This window comes from Poecilia formosa, unplaced genomic scaffold (genome assembly GCF_000485575.1).
Source record: "Poecilia formosa unplaced genomic scaffold, Poecilia_formosa-5.1.2 Scaffold74, whole genome shotgun sequence".
Classification (NCBI taxonomy): Eukaryota; Metazoa; Chordata; class Actinopteri; order Cyprinodontiformes; family Poeciliidae; genus Poecilia; species Poecilia formosa.
This window is the reverse complement of record NW_006800013.1, coordinates 219,508-240,537: the sequence shown is the minus strand read 5'-3', so window position 1 is coordinate 240,537 and position 21,030 is coordinate 219,508. Positions and strand designations below refer to the sequence as shown.

At 36.6% G+C, this 21,030-nt stretch overlaps 1 protein-coding gene across 1 annotated transcript in view; it reads left to right on the top strand.

Moving 5' to 3' along the window:
* b3glcta (beta 3-glucosyltransferase a) overlaps positions 1–21,030 on the top strand; it is an 83,013-nt gene that overhangs the window by 16,067 nt on the left and 45,916 nt on the right. The window contains exon 3 of the mRNA XM_007555943.2: positions 18,788–18,827. Coding sequence (XP_007556005.1) covers positions 18,788–18,827 — 40 coding nt within the window. The remainder of the gene's footprint in view (positions 1–18,787; positions 18,828–21,030) is intronic.

Genomic DNA, 21,030 nt, shown 5'->3' with positions numbered 1-21,030 from the left:
GATTTATCAGCTGGCAGGCTTATCGGTGCGCCCCTAGTAATCAGCTCCAGGTTTTAGTGGCAAAAACATCAACATTAGTTGCAGTCAGATGAAACATATTAGCAGGATTAAAAGTTTGCTTTAAGTCATGCTATGAATAATTTTGTGTTTACTTAGTATGTATGTAGCGAGAGTGCACTTTGCGCTTTACATAGTTGTTTAAATGTCTCATTAAAATTCTCATAAATGATAATCCTCAAGAGCTCAAGAGTTTTTATATTGGTAGATGCTGATGGAATAGATTTTTTTGGGTGAAAACATTCTGACATGTTTTCGCCATATCGACTACCTCTTCTACCAGTGTGCTCTGTTCACTCCCTAAACATTCAAGACTGAAATGCAATTTAGTCTTGAATCAATTACATACCTTGTATTATTTTTAATACATGCCTATTTTCCAGAAATAAAATGTGAATTAAATTGTCTCTTTAGTTTTTCTGAATTGCACCAAAGGGCAACAATAACAAATGAGGAAGGAATACCAATATTTAGGTCAATGAGGCACTTGAATCAGGTTGGAAGGGTGGCTGCTGGGGCCACTGGGAAGGGGTTGTCATTGAAATTGGATCTAGGCCATGCATATAAAAATGTTGTAACAGATGTTTATAAATTTGTGTCCTCTAAAGCAAACCTAATTAATGTATTATTCCAAACACTAAGATGCTTACAAATAAAGCCATTAATTATGGATCATTCCACAGGGTGTTGTTTAATTTCTAAAGGGTCTTTTCAGGGCTGTACTGTTCACCTTGAGTGGCAGTCACATGTTGACGAGATTAAAACAGTCTCAAGAGATTATGTGTTGCCAAGTTTCTAACCATCAACATCTGACAATAAAAAAAATAAAAAAAATCAAATCAATGAGCTGCTTTTAATAGTAATATGAAAAAAAAACACACACACAAAAAAACATTGGTTAACAATTCTTTTTGTGGCATAGATTTGAACTTTTTTTAAAATAAATGGCTGGATTTGTTTTCTAAATAGAACACTTTTTTTTAGTCAATTCAATTTATATTTAAAGTGTTTTTTCTTTTCTCCAGTCTTTTCATAAAAGGTATGCATAGTTACAAATAATTTGGTTAAATGCAGAACATTTTTAAAACCACGTAGCGCATTAAAAAGTTTTGCTCTCTCATTAAAGAAGAGGTCTATTCATAATTATTAGAAAAAAATATAGCAGTAGTAACTATTCAAGTTATACTTACTAAAGTTAATCAAACTAATGTATTAATCTTGTAAGCTTGCAGCATAAATATGCAAATAAATGACAAGATGTCTTGCAATTCACATAATTGCATTTGTAGGGTGATCTCCAAAAATAAGGAAAGGGATTCAAGAAAATAGGTACTACTCTCAATTAAAGGGTTCATTTCTACTTTCAGAAGAATTGTTAATAGGTGTTTGATTGAGAAACCAAATGTTTCTCACAGTTGAGAAGAAAGATGAGACAATGACCAAAAACCATTTGGCCAAATCAGCAATGAAATGGTTGATCAGGCACCTAAATCAACCTTCCTTCATGGTTATCTTAGTCTCAGACATAAAACCTATAGAAAACTTGTAAGATGAGCGTATATGAAAATACAGTATATGAGAGAATAAACAACTGTTGATAAAGAGAGATTGTGCAGAGCACTGATCACAGATCCCACTTTCTGTATGCTCCATTGGAGCAGCAAATTCTTTGCATTTGCTACAAAGAATTGTTTATCAGTAATTTTTTTTTTTTAGTAAACAGCTGTTTATTTTTTTTAAACCCTGTCTGGTTCTTAAGCCAGATTTTTTTTTTTTTGGAGATTATCTCCGTGATCAAACCAAACCCAATCATCAGCATAAAAGGGTTGCTTCTGCACGACAGATGAATTCCCATCATACTTCAAAAGCTGCGCTCCTCTCCCCATCACGTAAAGTACAGTATGTAGTGTGTGATATCTGCTGTGGGGAAAAGTTTTCAGTTTATTGTGCCTTACTGGGAAATGTTTTCATCAGACGCACTGTTTTGATCAGCCCTGCAGCAGGTAAAGAGGTTATGATATGTAAAGCACAGTGTACAATTGCAGCTGTAAACATTGCAGTAGCTTGCATATCAAAAATAGACCCCCGCCCCCTCCTCTCTTTGGAAATAGCCTGAAGGCCTTGATGAATGACAGAAGTTTGAACTGTGAGTGACTTGAAGATTTTAGAAAAGCTCTGCACAGGTACTGTGTGTATCTGTCACTTCAGGGCTTGGTAAAGGGTCTAAACAAGAAGTATATGCTACATTTTTGCTCATGTAAGCAGAAGTGCCTTGATCTTGCGTGCCTGGGGGAATAGTGAGATTATGGATTCAGGAGGACAACACAGTGTAGAAAATTGCTTTCAAACCTCCTGCTGACAGTCCTGCTAAGCCAATAAAAAGCCTTGGTAGTTCTCACCGCTTTGATCCTTTTGAGTTTTTGCAAGGTATATGAGGACACCCTTGAAGGAATTTCAAGGCCCAGGTGGGAGGCTTTATTCTGAAAGGGTACGCCTAACTTTCCTGTGGTTCTGTTTAATAATGATGAAAAGTAAAAGAAAAACAAGATGTTTTTGTTTGAAATACATGAACAGTGTCTTTCCGGATTAACTGGTCTTCATGTGTTTTTGCGAAACTGTGGTTTTTCCTTGAACTCTGAGCATCTTTGTCCTTCTCTAGAGATCATCTCGGTTGAGGCTGCACTTATGTTTAAGTACTAAATGACCAGTATTAATCTTCCAGAGGCAACACTCTCCATTTAAATGATCACATCTGACTCCGCACTGACTTGTTATTGTCACGATGTTTTGCTTCCTGCCAAACATTCATTAATCCGAAACAGCTGTCACTCTGAGGCAGACGAACTTTTTTGAATCTCCCCACATCTTATTACCTCGGGCAGTGGTTTTAAGAAAATTAAGCTCAAGAGGGATGTGCCAGTTTGATGTATGAATCATTGCTGAAACCCTTCTGCAGCAACCTCGACTCAGAAGAGAAAAGTTATTTTGTTGAGCCCACATATCTGTGTAAAAGCTGCCATTAGTAACCTAAAGATCCCATTGTTATAAGTTAAACAATCAGTTCTAGACTTCATGGAGGTACAAATCCATCCATCCATCCATCCATCCATCCATCCATCCATCCATCCATCCATCCAGTCTAATGTTTAATTTGTTTATTGATCAGATCAACATTTTATTATTTTTCTTCTTTTTCTTTCCTTTGGTGTGTTATTTTATTTGTATTTCCTTTTAATTCATGTGAAGCACTTTGAATTGCCTTGTTGCTGAAAATGTGCTACATAAATAAAATTACCTTAAAATGACCTTACCTTAGATGTGTCTGGAGTGGAAGTACCAAATACAGGAAGTAGATGCTCCCTTAAACCACTGGGCATGATTTTGGGTACCATTTCAGACAAAAATAATTGAAAAGCATACCAAATGATTTTGAGATGACGTCGCATTGGGTTTTATGCTTTACGAAACAGACTTTGTTTACTATAATCGTTATGGAAATGAGTTTGGCTTAAGCTTGCGGTGCACACCTGGTGTTATGTGGTATTGATGTTGGATCACATTAACGCCATGAACGAACTATACCAGAGTTAATGTGGAACTGCACCTGGATGGTTGTATTGCTCTGCAGTGCAGAGCTCATGGTAGAAAAATACCTCATGCATTAAACCTCTGGAGGAGTGTATGTTTGCTTAAACACACAGATGGAACAGGTAGCAGTGATGGTTTGATACAATCACCATGCTTCACAACACACTGCTCTGTGATATCCATGCACACTGGGCAGGTCAGCGTCACAGCGTGTCACTCTGCAGAGGGGTGGATATACATTAGAGAGACTGGAAGTGGGAGGCATGGAGTTCTCTTATGTTGCAGCGGCAGAGATGAGCTGCTTTTGTTACATGATTATACTGGAGGGGTTTTCAGATGGTTTGGTTAAAAGTAATGGGAGTTGTTTTCATTTTTTTTTTTTACTTTTTAATCTCTACAACTTTACAAGATAGATAAAAACAGGTGTTTTCTTGTGGATTTATCTTTTGTTATTAAGTAAATGGAAAATGGAATATAGAGTTTTGTGGAAAAGTTCCTAGAGGTAATTTCTATGTATGTTCCTTCTTAACACAAAGACATTTTAGTAATCCTTGAAGAACGTCTGGATCAGTTCCTTTCCTGACTTTCTGAAGCTCTTTCAGTATCAGGAGGTGATTATCCCAGCGCCATGACTTTAAGGAATGGGAGGAAATCTAGAAAATATTTGACACAGGATGCGGGAGATGAGCAATTTATCATCTTCTGGATGCAATTTTTGTTTTTAGAAAAAAAAATTGAAGCTAAAATATTATGCTGGGTTTGTCAAACTTTCATTTTTGGTGTGTTGTAAGAAATAGGTATTAATTGTAACCAATTTCTAATTTAGTTTTAGATAACTTTTTGCCTTTATTGATTTATAGGTCAGATTTAAGCCTAAATAATAATAATAATAATAATAATAAAAGCTCTGCCAAGTTTGGAAACTTGGCAGAGTTCTGTACTTTGAACTGTGATGTGCACAGACCTTTACAGATTTCTCTTTCTGAAAAACAAAACAAAAACTCAGCTACTAACCTTTTTCAGCTTACATTTGAACTTCAGTGAAAACACAGTGAGAATAATGTGAGACAGACGTCAAGTAATCAATATAAACCTTTCTCTGCTGAGGCAAAGTTCTGAATCTAAGATTCTAGGGTCCTGTTCACTTTTACACTTTCTGTCTACGTGTAAAAATGATTTTGCTGTAGAAACGGTACACCAGACTATGTTCCATAGTCGCTGTTTCTTTAACAGCAACTAAAGAAAACTCCATTTGTATGTGGATGGGAGGTGTAGATGTAGAAATAAATCTCGAATTTGCAAAGGATGTGTAAAAGTGTGAACAGGGCTAGACTAGACTTTTAGATTCAGAACTTTAGATGGTCAGATGCAGTTCAGAGTTTTTAAGAACCTTGTACTTTGTACCCTTTTGTGTTGTTAGCAGCTAACCTTTAGCCACTCACTACTGTTATAAATTCTTTGTATTTTGTGTGACTCTGTCACAGTTTGTTTTTTCCTACCCATTAACCAAAGTGCTGCCTCGCAAGTGGCTTAAAAGTGCTGGGAGCCACCTCAGTGCTTTTGCAACATTGTGTTGCCAGCCAGCTTTATGTCATCTTTATTGGCTAACTTGGTCAACACAAGAGGGTGACAGCTCAATGACTACTTCCTTTCTTTCTTCAAGTGAGGAGTCTCAAACATAGATCTAGGCTATCAATTTTTAAAGTACTCGCCTTCAGATCTGGGGCTCAGGATAACTGCTGACATCAAATGTTATCAAAGTCGCATAGTCGCAGAAACTGAACAGTGTTTTTTTTTTTTTTAGATAGCTTTAACTTTGAGAAATATTGTCAGACCTTGACATACACTGTTTTAGAACCACTCAGAACTTCAACTGGACTTGAACTGATCTTTCTTGCAGTGAATTCTAGACAATGCTGGACGATCATGTCTGGACTTTATCAGAAATGTCAGAAACTGCACCTACTCAAATCCTGCCACTGGTAAACATACAACTTGTTCCAGCTTCAAACACAATTGAGGGCATAGCTGCAAATACACTACCTACTTCCACTTACATGTCTGTATCATCAATCATTTAATGACTTGACATCCAAATTGATTGGATTTCTTGGTACAGTTGGTATTTTATCCTTTATTTCAGCTGCTGCTAGTATTTGAGAAGCTAATCTTGATACTGAAAACCACAGAGTGATTGGCTCATCAAGCTGTGGATTCAACCCATATTGATTTTTGAATAAGTGCATAAAAGGTGTTACTGACACACTTATACATTTTATTTCAGGGTTGGGGAATAATGAAAAAACATAAAAATAAATCCCAGAACAATTCCACCCAGACATGTAGTTTATTGTTGGAACTTTTTTTTCTCAGAAGCAATTATGGATCAACCTTCTGTTATCATGACTTGAGTATAACATGACCATATAGTACTTGCACAGCAGGGTCGGGTAGGGACAGTTGTATTTTCCTCCAGATAGTCAGATTTGGATAACTGTCAATGATTTTGAACAGCTGGTTATCTCAGCTGGCAAGAGCTCTCCAGGGTGTAGAAGAACAAAGTCGAATGCCTCCCATTGTGGCCATCTGCAGAACTTCAGCAAGACGGAGAAATTGAAGCAGTTTATTTTTTATAGCAGTCCAATAAAGTATTTATTTGAGAAAATAAAACATTTAGTTTTTGTTTGTTCATACTTCACCGCAACATTTAGAGGCCCACGTGGGGTAAATAAGAGAGGACAATCAGAAAACTCTGCAGGAATCCAGTGAGACACTTGAGCACCTTTTACACAACAGAGAGCTTTCTAACATATATAAATCAGAGATTACATATTTTACAAGCTGCTCTTTTCAACATAAAGGAAAAAGATTTACTAGTAAGCCAATTTATGATCTTGTATTGATGTAAAACATTCATCTCTTTCTAGAATAAATTATGTTGATCACATTATCTTTCAAATTTTAAACTTAAATACCTTCAGCCACGCCCCTAACTCCTCCCAAACTCCAGCGGACTGACTACTGACCAGCTCTCCATCTCACGGGTCCGAAAAGCCTCTAATTCCTGGGTATTACCGCAAATAAGAATGTAGAGAACTTTTGTTTAAGCTGGGCGCGAGAAAGATTCGTCTAAGCTCTAACTACCTTCATCCAAGACGTTATGACCCGCTTCAATCTATGATTCAGACATCGGAGTAGCCCCGCCGGTGTCCGAGCTCATAAACCACATCTGTTCACGGCAGCTCTTTCTCTGTTATTAACGTGCACTTGTTACAGCTTAGATAATTTTAGCGACTTGGAATAAGTCCCAGGGTCATTATTTATCTGAACTAAAGAACGTACGAAGCCACCCTAATTTATTAGGACCTTCAACATTGATTTCACATTAATCAGAAGAACTAATTTTTAGTTGACTCAATTAATTTAACTGTCCACAGCATCAATTAGACTTTAGTGTTTTTATTAGCAAGCTTTAGCAAGGGAAAAAGACATACAGCATATCAATAAAAGATTAAGAATTTAATATTTTTAAGAATTTTTAGAAATTACTCCTACGTCTAACCCTACACTGTGTCCTGATCTAAATAGAAACTTTGGGGAGGCAGTTGTCACTCGAACCCAGATCCAGAGACAATCTTGGCAGTAGAGAACTTTAATGTCCATGGATGGAGTCCTGTCTTTGTCTTGGCAGAATCCTTTTAGAATAGATCCAAAGTTGAACTGGTGAGAATCCTCAATGAACACAGTTCTCTATCAATATGCGATCTTTGTCTATTCCCCATGTCCACTGCAGCATCGTTGGAATCCTTTGCGTTGAGTGTTGGGCCGCAATCGAATCAGAATCCCGGGTTGTGGGTAAACGGATCTTGTTCCTTTCTTGTGCAGCGAGTAGTCGTCCCGGGGTATCATCACACAGCCCTCCGTTGATTCTGCATCTCCGTGCGTACTCGACTTGAACGCTGCGGAACAAAGAACCCCAATCCTTTTGTCTGGTGTCTTTTTATTTCTTGTCAGCAGCCACACAACTTTCCTCACATACGTTTTTCCTTGACGTCAATTGCCTTTTGGTTGGCCTCAACCTTCAGATGAACTTCCTTGTTCCCTTGGAGCTGTACTTTCTGAGGTTCTCTGTCTGCCTTCTGCACCTGTTTCCTTCATGCATCTCAAAAATCTCACTTCCTGTTTCTTCCGTACTGACTGCTTGGACAGATGATCTCATATCTATCACCGTCTTGGTGACATGATGTCTGTTCTAATGACCTAATGTCTTGGTCACCTCTACTCTCCTATCAGTTCCTCTTTCTCCCTGACCTTTCACCTACCATCTACCTCCAACACAACATCAGTGACCTTTAGTTACAGTTACACACTTTACACCATTTCAAGTTCAATGTTAAAATCACATTTATAACCCCTTAGTTTCTCTGATTTAGCATTCACTTATACTATTATAATAACCTTTACTTCTTAATAACTCACATTATAATCATAATGTGAGTTATTACAGACATTTATGGAAAGAAACCAAGAATAATCCATTATTCCAATTATTTGATACCATGTTACAGTTACTTGTTTCACCAGTAAGTACTTCCATAAGTATAAGAGTAAGTGTAAATATTCTTACAATCAAACCAGCATCAACCACTGGTTAAACCAATATTAATTATGGGTTTAATTATAAGTTATCATTATTAATTTAAGTATTTACTCTGCGTTTTATCCAATTACTCAAAATGTTTAGATTTTATTCTTTAAACCTTTAATGCTCAAAATGAGCACTCTGAACTATTTTTATTCACTGCAAGCTGGAAACTTCCTCTTTCTTCAGGAAACCTGCTCTTCCTGTTCCATGACTCTCTTTCTGCCGGCCTATGATTTTTTATGATTAAATAGAAAAAAAGTAGAATTAAAGCAAAGTTTGCAGGACACAATAACAACACACACAACCAGATTAATTTTATTAGCGTCTGACTCTACTGTTGGGTCTTGATGTCACCTGTGCAATTAGTTTTAAAGATAACTTTATTTATTGTTACTTAAAAGTGCTGGGAGCCACCTCAGTGCTTTTGCAACATTGTGTTGCCAGCCAGCTTTATGTCATCTTTATTGGCTAACTTGGTCAACACAAGAGGGTGACAGCTCAATGACTACTTCCTTTCTTTCTTCAAGTGAGGAGTCTCAAACATAGATCTAGGCTATCAATTTTTAAAGTACTCGCCTTCAGATCTGGGGCTCAGGATAACTGCTGACATTAAATGTTATCAAAGTCGCATAGTCGCAGAAACTGAACATTTTTTTTTTTTTTAATAGATAGTTTTAACTTTGAGAAATATTGTCAGACCTTGACATACGCTGTTTTAGAACCACTCAGAACTTCAACTGGACTTGAACTGATCTTTCTTGCAGTGAATTCTAGACAATGCTGGACGATCATGTCTGGACTTTATCAGAAATGTCAGAAACTGCACCTACTCAAATCCTGCCACTGGTAAACATACAACTTGTTCCAGCTTCAAACACAATTGAGGGCATAGCTGCAAATACACTACCTACTTCCACTTACATGTCTGTATCATCAATCATTTAATGACTTGACATCCAAATTGATTGGATTTCTTGGTACAGTTGGTATTTTATCCTTTATTTCAGCTGCTGCTAGTATTTGAGAAGCTAATCTTGATACTGAAAACCACAGAGTGATTGGCTCATCAAGCTGTGGATTCAACCCATATTGATTTTTGAATAAGTGTATAAAAGGTGTTACTGACACACTTATACATTTTATTTCAGGGTTGGGGAATAATGAAAAAACATAAAAATAAATCCCAGAACAATTCCACCCAGACATGTAGTTTATTGTTGGAACTTTTTTTTCTCAGAAGCAATTATGGATCAACCTTCTGTTATCATGACTTGAGTATAACATGACCATATAGTACTTGCACAGCAGGGTCGGGTAGGGACAGTTGTATTTTCCTCCAGATAGTCAGATTTGGATAACTGTCAATGATTTTGAACAGCTGGTTATCTCAGCTGGCAAGAGCTCTCCAGGGTGTAGAAGAACAAAGTCGAATGCCTCCCATTGTGGCCGTCTGCAGAAATTCAGCAAGACGGAGAAATTGAAGCAGTTTATTTTTATAGCAGTCCAATAAAGTATTTATTTGAGAAAATAAAACATTTAGTTTTTGTTTGTTCATACTTCACCGCAACATTTAGAGGCCCACGTGGGGTAAATAAGAGAGGACAATCAGAAAACTCTGCAGGAATCCAGTGAGACACTTGAGCACCTTTTACACAACAGAGAGCTTTCTAACATATATAAATCAGAGATTACATATTTTACAAGCTGCTCTTTTCAACATAAAGGAAAAAGATTTACTAGTAAGCCAATTTATGATCTTGTATTGATGTAAAACATTCATCTCTTTCTAATGACAAGTTGTCATAACAAAGACATTTTGAATAATGTCAACTTTGTATTAAAAGTGTCATGATATACCGAATGACACTTTATGACAACAGTCATAGATATTCATGAAGGCTTATTCATGTTCATGACATGTGTTATGTCATGTTTATGAAAGTGTCATGACAGTCTTATAAATAAAGTGTTACCTTGTTTTTAAAGATTTTGTGGTATTAGCAGCGTTTGTTGACAGTTTTCAGGTAGTAGACCTGATGATGATGTGCAGCAGAAAGTCAGACATCTGTTTCAAGGACTAATAGCCTCCAAATGGAGCCCTGCTCCACCACAATATCAAAAGCTGCCTCAAAACACTCCTTTGGCACTTTCTGTTTTGGAGTGGTGTAGTCACAGCAGGTTTTACAGATCATCATTTATTCACTTATTTACATTATTTATTGTCTTTCTTTTGTAGCTGTGCATATATTGAATATAATGCATATTCTCAGGGGGCTTGTTTTTTGTTTTTTCAAGAGATCATATACTGAAATGAACTGGTAGTTGGAAGTTGGGCATCTTAAACAGTGATTAATGTGTCAACTTGAAATAATCCGCAATTTTTGCAGCAATTTAAGTTTGAAGAACATGATTTTACTTTTTAAAAAAATAACTCCTCAAGATTTTTTGTTATGTTACCAGACAGAGCAAACGCTACTGTTCCTGCTCTCTCTGTTAAGTGTGGACTAAGAATCTCTTGACAATAGAAACAGTAGGGCAAGATGACCTTCCTAAAAGGAGCCTGCTGGTTGAGACGGAATAAAATTCTATTTATCTGGTTAAAAAAGAACCTGCAGGCGGTCCGAAGGCAAGCACTTGTGACTTGAATTTGATTTTGCCTTTCTAAAAGTTGCAAATGGACATTAATAATATTGACGATATACGGTGGAGTCAAACCTAGCACTTTTCATTGCTGTGCTTCTTTTGCACCATAAAAATATATGGTGCCTGGAATATTCTAGCCCATCAAATGGATCTACTAAATATTGTGTAATGACTATATTTGCAATATTTTAGTCTCCAGCGGTTCCCAGTTTATTCCTATCATAACTCCTGCTTTGACATCTGTTCAACCCTTAATATTACACTTACTCATGTTGCGATGGTGACAACATTCCAGTAAATTGGGCAAATTTGTAAGTGAGCTATTTTCTTAACAGATTTTCTTATATTTCAGACTACAAGCAAACATTAGACAGAAGGAACATGGTTAGAGAAGGACAACTGGTCACCACTTACGACAACCTGATTAGTTGCAACTTTTGCTCGGTGTATGACAGAGGAGTCAGTGTTATGTCACATAATAGACTGCTTGGCAAGAAATGATGTCTTTGTTGTCGTCATAAGGAAGTGACTTTGAAGAGGCTAGTTCTTTCATTTTAATATCTTGGAGAGGCTAGCTGCACTTTCTGACAGGGGCATGTGTCAGTCATCCATACAGAATATTATGTTATTCTGGTGGATGAAAAAGAAAGTGTCCTATAGCTGTGCCCTGGAGGACCCGTGTGAAAAGATACTTAACAGCTTAATGTTATACCTTGGACTTTTTACCTTGGATTTCATCCAGTGACAAATGCACCGTGTCTGTTACGCCTGTCTCTGAGAGAAGGTAGTTTATGTCGTATATAGAGAAGTCACATAAGACGGTACCAAGGACACTGGTGTTTGAGAGCCTCTGTGAGACAGAAAAAACTGCTTTGTCAGAGTGGTTTCTATTGAAGTCTTTCTAATTCAGATAAAGGAGTTTTTGCTCCATCATTGAAAAGAAAGCATTTAAGTAAGACTGATGTGTGTCGTCAGTGTTGATGAGTTTGCTCTCATTAAAGGCAAGAAACGGTTAAAATCAATCCATAATAGAAAGGGGAATGTTGACAAGGCTGAAGTATAATTGTCTTATGAATCTCCTTTTCTCTGAGCAGAAATTTGCATCTGGAGGGAGATGCATGTGTATCACTGGATGAATCAGAAAGTTGACTGATGGTGATTATCTTCTTTGTAAAGACATTGATTAAAGAGAGAAGCAGAAAGGTTACTTGGCTGTGAAATGCATAGGACTAGAGTTGTTTTTCTGAGCTGAGGTGAAGAGCAATGTGAGAGTTAAGTGATATTTACAACTAATGTTGTAAATATCACTTTTAAAAGAAGTCATGCAGGATGTGAAAGAGAAATTCAGTTGTTTCTCAGTCTGTGTTATTTATAGTAATTCTTTTAACTGTCAAAAGTAGATTTTCATCTTTCTAGAGATTTTTTTTTTCTTAGTCAATTGGTTGTTCCCCAGAAACTTTCTTCTTTTGGGGAATTTTCTAATCAAAACCTTGCCATAGGAATGTGGCATGGCTGTTTGGAGTTGGTTTGTTCTCTCTGTGCCTGCGTGGGTTTTAGTTCAGCTTCTGCAATTCTCTCTCCCACACTCCTAACACAGGCATGTTTGAGTAATTGGTTATTTTTGCCTTGACTCTAGTATTAATGCAAACATGTATGTTTGTACTTTGTGTTCGGTCTTCGGTGCATCAAAAACCATAAGAGATGGCAGACTCCACTGATGTGTCTCTGTTTTAGAGAGAGGAAAAAAATGATGTTTTCCCTCCAAACACACTGTGAATTCCTCTGTACAATTCCTGCCCTCGCAAGAGGATAGGTGTTAGTTTTAATAATTGCATGTACATGCATAATTTTAGCTCAGAAAAACGTATTTAAAGTAATATAACACGAGGAGTTTTGTGACAGTTTAGTTGTGGACAGACAATATTCCCAGTGATTGGCCAAAATTAATGTTAGTAATACATATTTTATAAGTTATGCCATTCAGTTTATTTTCTTAAATTTGTTGCATCATGTTTAAAGAAAAACACGTCTTTAGCTCTCGCAATACTGCCTGTGTTGTAAACTGAACATCTCACGGCACTAAGGAGGTTGAGTTTTTAATGCTAAAAACATATTTTAATAAGAGTGTAATTTGCATTTCAAGTTGTTCTCATTAGACGCGTTAACCAGTCAGCTTTCAGTCATGTTGTTAAGTGAGCAAATTGGACTGTGCACACGTGATTTCCAAATGAAACTCGCAGAGTGCAGGAAAATATGTACGATGAAAACTTGACAAATCTACATTCTGCTGCTGTTCGCAAGGGGGAAAAAAATTCTAGGTTTCAAAGTCGGTCGTTACACATTAAGAGGCTTGGTGAGTGCAACGTGCTTACCGAATAAAATTTGAATCCATCAGTTTTCCAGTCACTCTACTGCGGAGGAGGGGTTTCTTTTAATAGCTCAATATGTCTTCAAGCTGCAAAATTAAGATGACCTTTCAGGTACTTAGCCTGCTCAAAGTCCTCTTCTGTGTCAAAATTCAGAAAATCCTGCAACCTTCAATAATTCTTGCCATCAGTGAATAGGAAGCTAATGTGAACTGATGGGTCATTCACATCAGTGCAGCACTTGTGCTCTCTGGGGCTCAGAGATAGAGCGAAGCAGAGTATGTGAAGAGGTTCTAAATCAAAGGCAGGGATTAAGGGGCTGTCACTGTGGGTGCCCTTGATTACATAACAATCATATTAAGTAGGCTGAACATCTTTCTTGTAGATCAAGACTTTTAGCAATGTATTTTTTTTACTTTTTTTTACTTTAGGTGAGGTTCAATCTTAAAGTTTGAGTTCAACTCTGTTGTTAAGCATTAGATTAAAAAGATGGAAGTTAATCTTAAAAAAAAAAAAAAAACTCTTGCTCATGTAACTATTTCGACTCAGATAAATTTCTTTTTAACACCAAAGGGAGTTGGAGTCTCATTGGAAATAGCTGGCAGCTTGCTGTAAAAATGAGATTGAGGGAGGGTGTTACATGAGTGCAGAGCCACAGATGGCAAAAAAAAGAGTCAGGTTGTAAGCCAAGACATTGATCTCCACTTTATAATGAAAAGCAATGTATGGGGCGTGATCTAGGATCGCCCAGCTGCAGAATGAGATCATTTATCAGAGAAGGATGTGTGCCTCCTACATTTCCCAACCCACTAGACTTAATAACTGAACTTTGGTTTAAATATAAAAAAAAAAACAAAAGAACAAAATAAAATTATTTTTTACCATTTGAATGTGATATTGCTTTAACTTGTTCCCTAATAGATTGTAGGTTTTTAATAAAAAATGTATCTCATAAAATATTAACATAACTTGTGCTTTCATCCAATACTCCTTGAGTTTTGAATAGATGAATACTTGAATAGTAAATGCAAATGAATACCGTCTTATCCATTAATGCCTGTCAGTTGTCATGAATACATAGTGAAAGTGAATGTAATTAAATAAAAATTTTATTTTTAAAACGTGTTTTCAGTTAAAGAATGCTGCTAAGGTTTTTCACTAATGTGGATGTTTCCTGCTGGTTTTGTAGCTGTTGAGATTTTTTTCTTCATTCTGTTATTCCTCTTAATTTATGCAAAAACATTTTCATAATTGTTTTGGCATTGCCTTTAACTGAAATCACATATTTTATCAATTTTTCTTAATATGCCCCAATAAACAGTGATTTTTTTTTATTTTTTATTTTTTAATAACATTAATATATGAGGCGGTCCAAGGCATAAGCAAAGTATGCAGCTACTTAGGACCCCCCAGACTTTGAGGGGTCCTAATTGTTAGTACCATTTATTTTCTAAGAATTATGAGGGATGCCAATAACTTATCAGTTATGCGACTGAGTAATATAAGTTTAACTTTTTAAAAATTTCTAGAAATTATGTTCCGGCAATTAAGAAGATAATTGTATTTTAAGACTTTTAGTACATTGTGGTGTACTTTTCTTCTAATTAATAATATATCAAAGTCAAAAACGTCAATTTTGTCAACCAAGTTGTTCATATTTCAACACTTGCATCTTTATTCATTAAAATTAAAGTTTAAAGAGTTCAGAAAGATGTTTCTTGAAAAATAGAACTAAGAGATGAACAAACTGACATAGCAGTTGAAATAAAAAACATTTATTGTTTTTAGGGGAAACGTTGAGATTAAAGAAAAAAACTCAGATTCACTGAGTCTGGACTGAAAAATGGATCTGTGAATTTGACGGATAAAAGAAGATAAAAACACTTCACAGACAGTTGTCACATCGTAACAAACAGTTCTGGAAAATGATCACAGCAACTTTTGTTTTCCTTCATCACAACATTGCTGCAAGGAATTTGCCAAAAATGAACACATGCTTGACTAAGCACTGTCTCACTGGATGATGTTGCATTGCAGAAGTCTGTGCCAGGTTCAGTTTATTTACCTGATGACCCACTGCTTTTATTTGCCTGGGGTTCCCCACGGCTGCATCCAGGCTGTGCCAAAGTAGTATTCAAATTAAAATAAACACAGGGGCTTTTTATGACTCGATAATCTGACAGAAAGGTCTCAGACAAAGGTCATACATCACTACTGTATGACATAACTGCAAATGATTTGGAAGTCAAATGCAGCTCATATAAAATACAGATTTGACCATCAATGTAGCATTCGATTTTCACTTAAAGAATGAATCCTGCTGTGTATCCTGGCAAATTCTTGGCATGTTTTCAAAGAAGTGTATTAAAAAGTGATATGCCATTTTTTTAAAGAAGAAATTAAATTTGTTGAATTGATGTTCTAGAAGAAATTCAGAGCCCCCCAGACTTCTCTTTGCTCAAGCAAAGAAGTGTTTTTACTTGTGGTCATAATGAAACCTTAGGCAAGTCAAACTACTGCTACTGAGTGGTGCCTATCTCCAGTGGTCATTGGGCGTGATTACAGGTTACCAGTCCATCACAGGACAACAATGAGACACACAGAACATCCAACTATGCACCCACTCATGTCCACGGGCAACTTGGACCTAACAGTCATGATTTTTGATCTATGGAAGGAAGCCGGAGTACCTGGAGAGATCCCACTGTGAGAACATGCAAACTTCATGCTGGCATCAGTGTCACTAACTTCACCACTGTGCAGCTCTTCTCTATGGTTATGCTTTCCATTAATAATATTTTATGTTTTTAAGTGTATATCTTTTGCACGTACAAGATTTGTGTCGCAATTGCAGCTGTATCGACGCACTGTAACGTCTCAAGGTTTTATGCGTTTCTTGACTGCAACGTACGCAGTTCAGTTTCTTAAATAATTTTGCCACCTGTCACCAAGGTCTGTTAAAGACTGTTGTGTTTTGCACAGTTGAGTTTTAGCAAATCACCGCCACTGTGTGACTCATTCAGTGAGATCAAATGTGCTGAAGCAGGCAAACATGAAAAGCATGCAGGTCGATGTGTTCTTGCAACGATAGGGGGATTCTTTCCCCTCTGTGAGTGTCTGCCTTTGCTTATCTGTGCGTTTGTGAGCTATTAATTAATTAAAACATTTGTAAGCTTTTAAGTTACTGCAGGTTATTTGAAGTGCAGTGATGTTAAGAAGGAGGAGAAAAATTGTGGGTCCACACTTTTACCTTTTCATATGGATCTTCGCTACAGAGCAACATCAGTCTTTCATTCCATTTGTCTCCCCTTTTTTTAAACGTTCAAGACTTTTTAGCGAATCTGGAGGCATTATTTCAGCTTTTTTCCACCAAAGACATATTCAACTTAAGTAAAAGTTAAAGCAGTCGGCCTACAGCCCCTATTAATTCGATCCAGACTTTTTCTCCACCGCTGTAGCTCTTACAAAACCAAAAAAGGAAATACTTTTGTTCATGAACACAAAATGAGAAAGTTATTTTAACAGTTTTCCTGTAAGTTGTTATGCAAAGTCTGCATATAGTAGCTACAACTACCTTTAAACTGTGCTACCTATATAGAAAAGGCTCACCTCCTTTTACAAAATAGTTTTTTTTCCTCTTGTAATAGAAGATTAATTTTGTCTTAAAAGCTGAAAATAGAAATACATTTTAGTTTCATATTGCTTTTGTCCATAACAAAACATTTGATGTAGAACACATTTAGAAAATCATTTTTTGCGGGTCAGGGAAAGTTTTATTTTGTAGGCAAAAGTGGCTCTTTGCTGACCCGTGGCCCAGATGGATCCTCAGACCACATCTTGAATTGCATCACCTGAATGACTTCAACACTCTAAACACTGCTTGTCCTGAAACATCACTAGCAATACATCCATCTCACAATTTGATAAAAAAAATATATATATATACAGTTTTTAAAATAATTATTCCTATTTTGATATGTGTGCAGAAAACCCTAACGTGTTGTTCTACACCCACTGTACAGTCAGGTTAATTAGTGATGTTTGACAGAGCAGTAAATTGAGTGTTACATGGCTGTCACAACACTGTGGTTTACTGTTACCCTCATTTTGAAAGAGATATGATGAACAACAACTGCCTGTCCTCTTCCTGAATTACCATGTACATCATATTCCAGGCTGCTTAATTGGTTTTATCAGTACATGCCTTCAGTTTTTGAGAAATTTCCACCTCAATAATAATAACCTGCAAAGTGGGATGTATTTTCTAGTTGAAAGGATCTTATACGGGTAATTATCTGATAAAGTGTCATGTTCTCACATTTTCAGAGCAGAAAAAAAAAACACTCAGTATTTCTTTCTTTCTTTTTTTTTCTGGAGGCATCTTCTTTCTCCAGCTTAAATCGTGATTTCATACGAGGAGTGTCTGATGAGATGAGACAGAAACCTTGTGGCCATGACTAATGCTACTGAGTCCAATTAAGCTGATGTACCCTCTGAATCAAATCACCCCGATATGATCTTGTCTGCCCATGCATAAATTTCCTTGTATCTCTGATTACTTGAGGGGGGGTGGAGTGAAGACGCGAGGCCTCACACAAATCACTGCAATGAATACGTCTGCATAGGTGGTGAACTTATTGTTTCTTCATCTCACTTGAAGCCTGTCAAAACATCCAAGATTTAAATTAGAGGAGAGATAAAAAAAAATAAAATAAAAATAAACGTGTCTGGGAATAAATTATGGAGGACAGCCATAAGAGCCAAGTGGACAAAATACAAAGTTGTTGTTTTTTTTTTTAGTTGGAAAATGAATAATCTTTCCAAATTAAGTGGTGCTTTACAAGCTGATTGGTGCTGCTGTCATCAAACTGTTGGGATTCCCTGTCACTACCGCACCACATCCTATGAGGCAGAATTTATGACTTAGTTAGGCTCTCGGAAGCCTGCAACAGCTCGCCAGTGAAATGATTGTTAGTCTAGAGGAAGTCATAAATCAAACCCAGTTTATCATTATCTATTAATACTGTGCCGCTCTCGCTCTGCCGCCCGTGCTTTCTCGCCTTCTCCCAGGACTGAACGATCTTATCTGAAAAGCGAAGGTGAAAGCGGTTCGTCAAAAGTTGCGATGGCCTGTGATTGATTTAGTCATCGCTCCGTGGTCTGCAGCTTGTGCTGACAGCTCTGAAGGTGGAACAGTGCCTTAATTGAGCTGAATACTTGGAGCTTAAATGCTGCAGGCACAAAACCCACACAATTAGGAAGGACTAATGACATGGGGTATTGCCCATTATTTCTGCAAATAAGCCATAGGGGATTCAATACTTTGTATCATTAATTCTTCATTAGTGATTAGGAAGAGGAGCTTCAGTACTGGGCTGAACACCAGCATCTTCACATAACCTAGTTACGTGTTGTGAAACTGGATGTATAGAGATTATTTGAAGAGTGTTGCCTGAATTATTAATTTCTTTTTCTTTTGCCTTTTCAGAACCACAGCGGCATGCGTGTCCCTCACAACAATAAGCTGGGTGAGTCTTATTTTTCAAATACTAACACTGTGTGCTCACTTTGTTAATTAGTAGTTTATGCTGCACTGTAAGACAGATGGAACTGTATTGTTTTTTGCAAGTTGGGTGCCAGTACTTAAAGAAGCAAAAAGAAAAAAAGGGGTAACACGTTTGTGTTTTTTTGGCGGAAATCTGTCTTGGGCTAATGTGAAAAGCAGGATAATAGGATAATGTGAGAACTACAGCATCCAGTTAGAGAACTGCAGACTTAGCCTTTTTGTTTTGAGAGCAATGGCTGTGGTAGCTGTAACTTTTGGCTTCAATCCCTTCATTAAGTCCTCTCAGATGTCTTTTTGGAACAGCCTGGGTACACTTTGAGCTTTCTGCTTCTCACAATAATACTCTGTCAAGCCTACAACTAAAGACGTCTGTTTGGAACTTTTTTCATCCTCACACCAGCCCCAGTCATTTCAATTTAGACACATCACGTCTCCTTCAGACACTAAGTTAATAAAATCAGTGCCATGTATTTGTCTGAAAACTCAGTATCGTTAAAGTGTAGTTAAATATATCATGAAACACTGAATTTCATCAGGATTACACGTACTCACCAATGACATTCAGAATGATGCAGTCTGTTCGATGTGGATATTTTTTGTTTGAATGAGAAAGATATTTCTGCAGGATAGTCATGAAGTGCTCCAAATCAGGGTTAGTTGTGGACTATGATTTGAATGTAAATAATACCCCATAGCACAGTTGTATAAGCCTCAAATTTAAAAAAGCATAGGCTGAGACTTTCTAAAACCAAACTGTGCAAACCCCGGTTGGGTGGCTTGCGAACTGGTAAATCACACACAGCAGATCAGCAATGTGTATCGATAATTTTGCTTCATCTGTGACTCTGATACTGATCAATTAAAAATGTATAGGTCTGGAACTCCCTATTTAAAACCATTTAAATAATTGTCATTAACAAATGATGGCGTATACTCCAATCGATTAACTTCACCTTTTTTGTCAAAGGCATTCTTAAACTTGGGTGTCTGATGTTTGCTACATTCTGTTAATATCAGGCACAGTTTTCAAAACGGGAAAAAAAACAACAACAAAAAAAAAGAAAAACATGAAGTATTTGGAAAAATTATTTGAAATGTACATAATTACTAATACATATCTGCTCTAAAGAATAGTGGTGTATTTGTAGGCAGTATATCTGCCACTTATTACCTGACATGTATAATGTACAATGTCTGAGAGCACTGTAACAGACAGAAAGGGGTAGAGAGTGTGCACTGACTGCAGAGATGTCATTTTTAGTGACTGGTGGCAGATAGAGTAACAATGAAAGATTAATTTTCAGGGTAAAAATGGATATGGGGAGGGGCAGTGAGGCAAGAGGTGGGGTTCTCTCTGCTGAAGTAACAACAAATCAGTCATGACAACAGAGTGCCACTGAGTCTTTATGAGCAGAGGCCGGTGATAAATATGGTATCACATGTTTGAAAGGAACTGAGGCATTTTATTACATATTTTATGTGTCAACCCATGGCACTGTAGTATAATGTCAGATGGATTGAAACAGAACTAAAGCTGAAATGAATTAAAATAGCACGAGACAAAAAGATTACAATTTGTACTTCAAATCAAAATAGATGACAATCAACTGACAAACAAAAACCTATAAATAAATAAAAGTCAACTGCAGTTTACATATGTAAGGCATCAGCACATCTGCAGGAGGCAAGTACCTGTAAATCAAAACAGAAATCTTCTCATCAAACACATGGAGACTCATTTTTAAAGAAAAAAGAAAGAAGTTGACTTGAGTTGCCCTGTTGTGTTGAAACTTCACTAGTTCACATTGGATTACAGTTAAACTATACAGAAATAAAAACAGCAGTGTACAATATGCACTAAAAAAAGCTAACATTTCATTTTATTTTGTGCTCATGAATCCAGTACTGTAATATGTATAATTTTGTGTTGTGGCCTGGTTGTATGATTACAAAACTTCATGTATATGTTTTTGTTTGGCTTCTTGCAATGTGTCTTAGGGCAATGGTACATAATTGGAAAAAAAAAAAAAAAAAAAAGAAGATAATTGGCTACAGATGAGTACATTTCCACCCAAAATCTCCAAAACTTTAAATAAATTTAATTTCACATATTCACAAAAAAAAAACAATACCCAGAAATTGTGAGAAATCATAATTTACCGTCA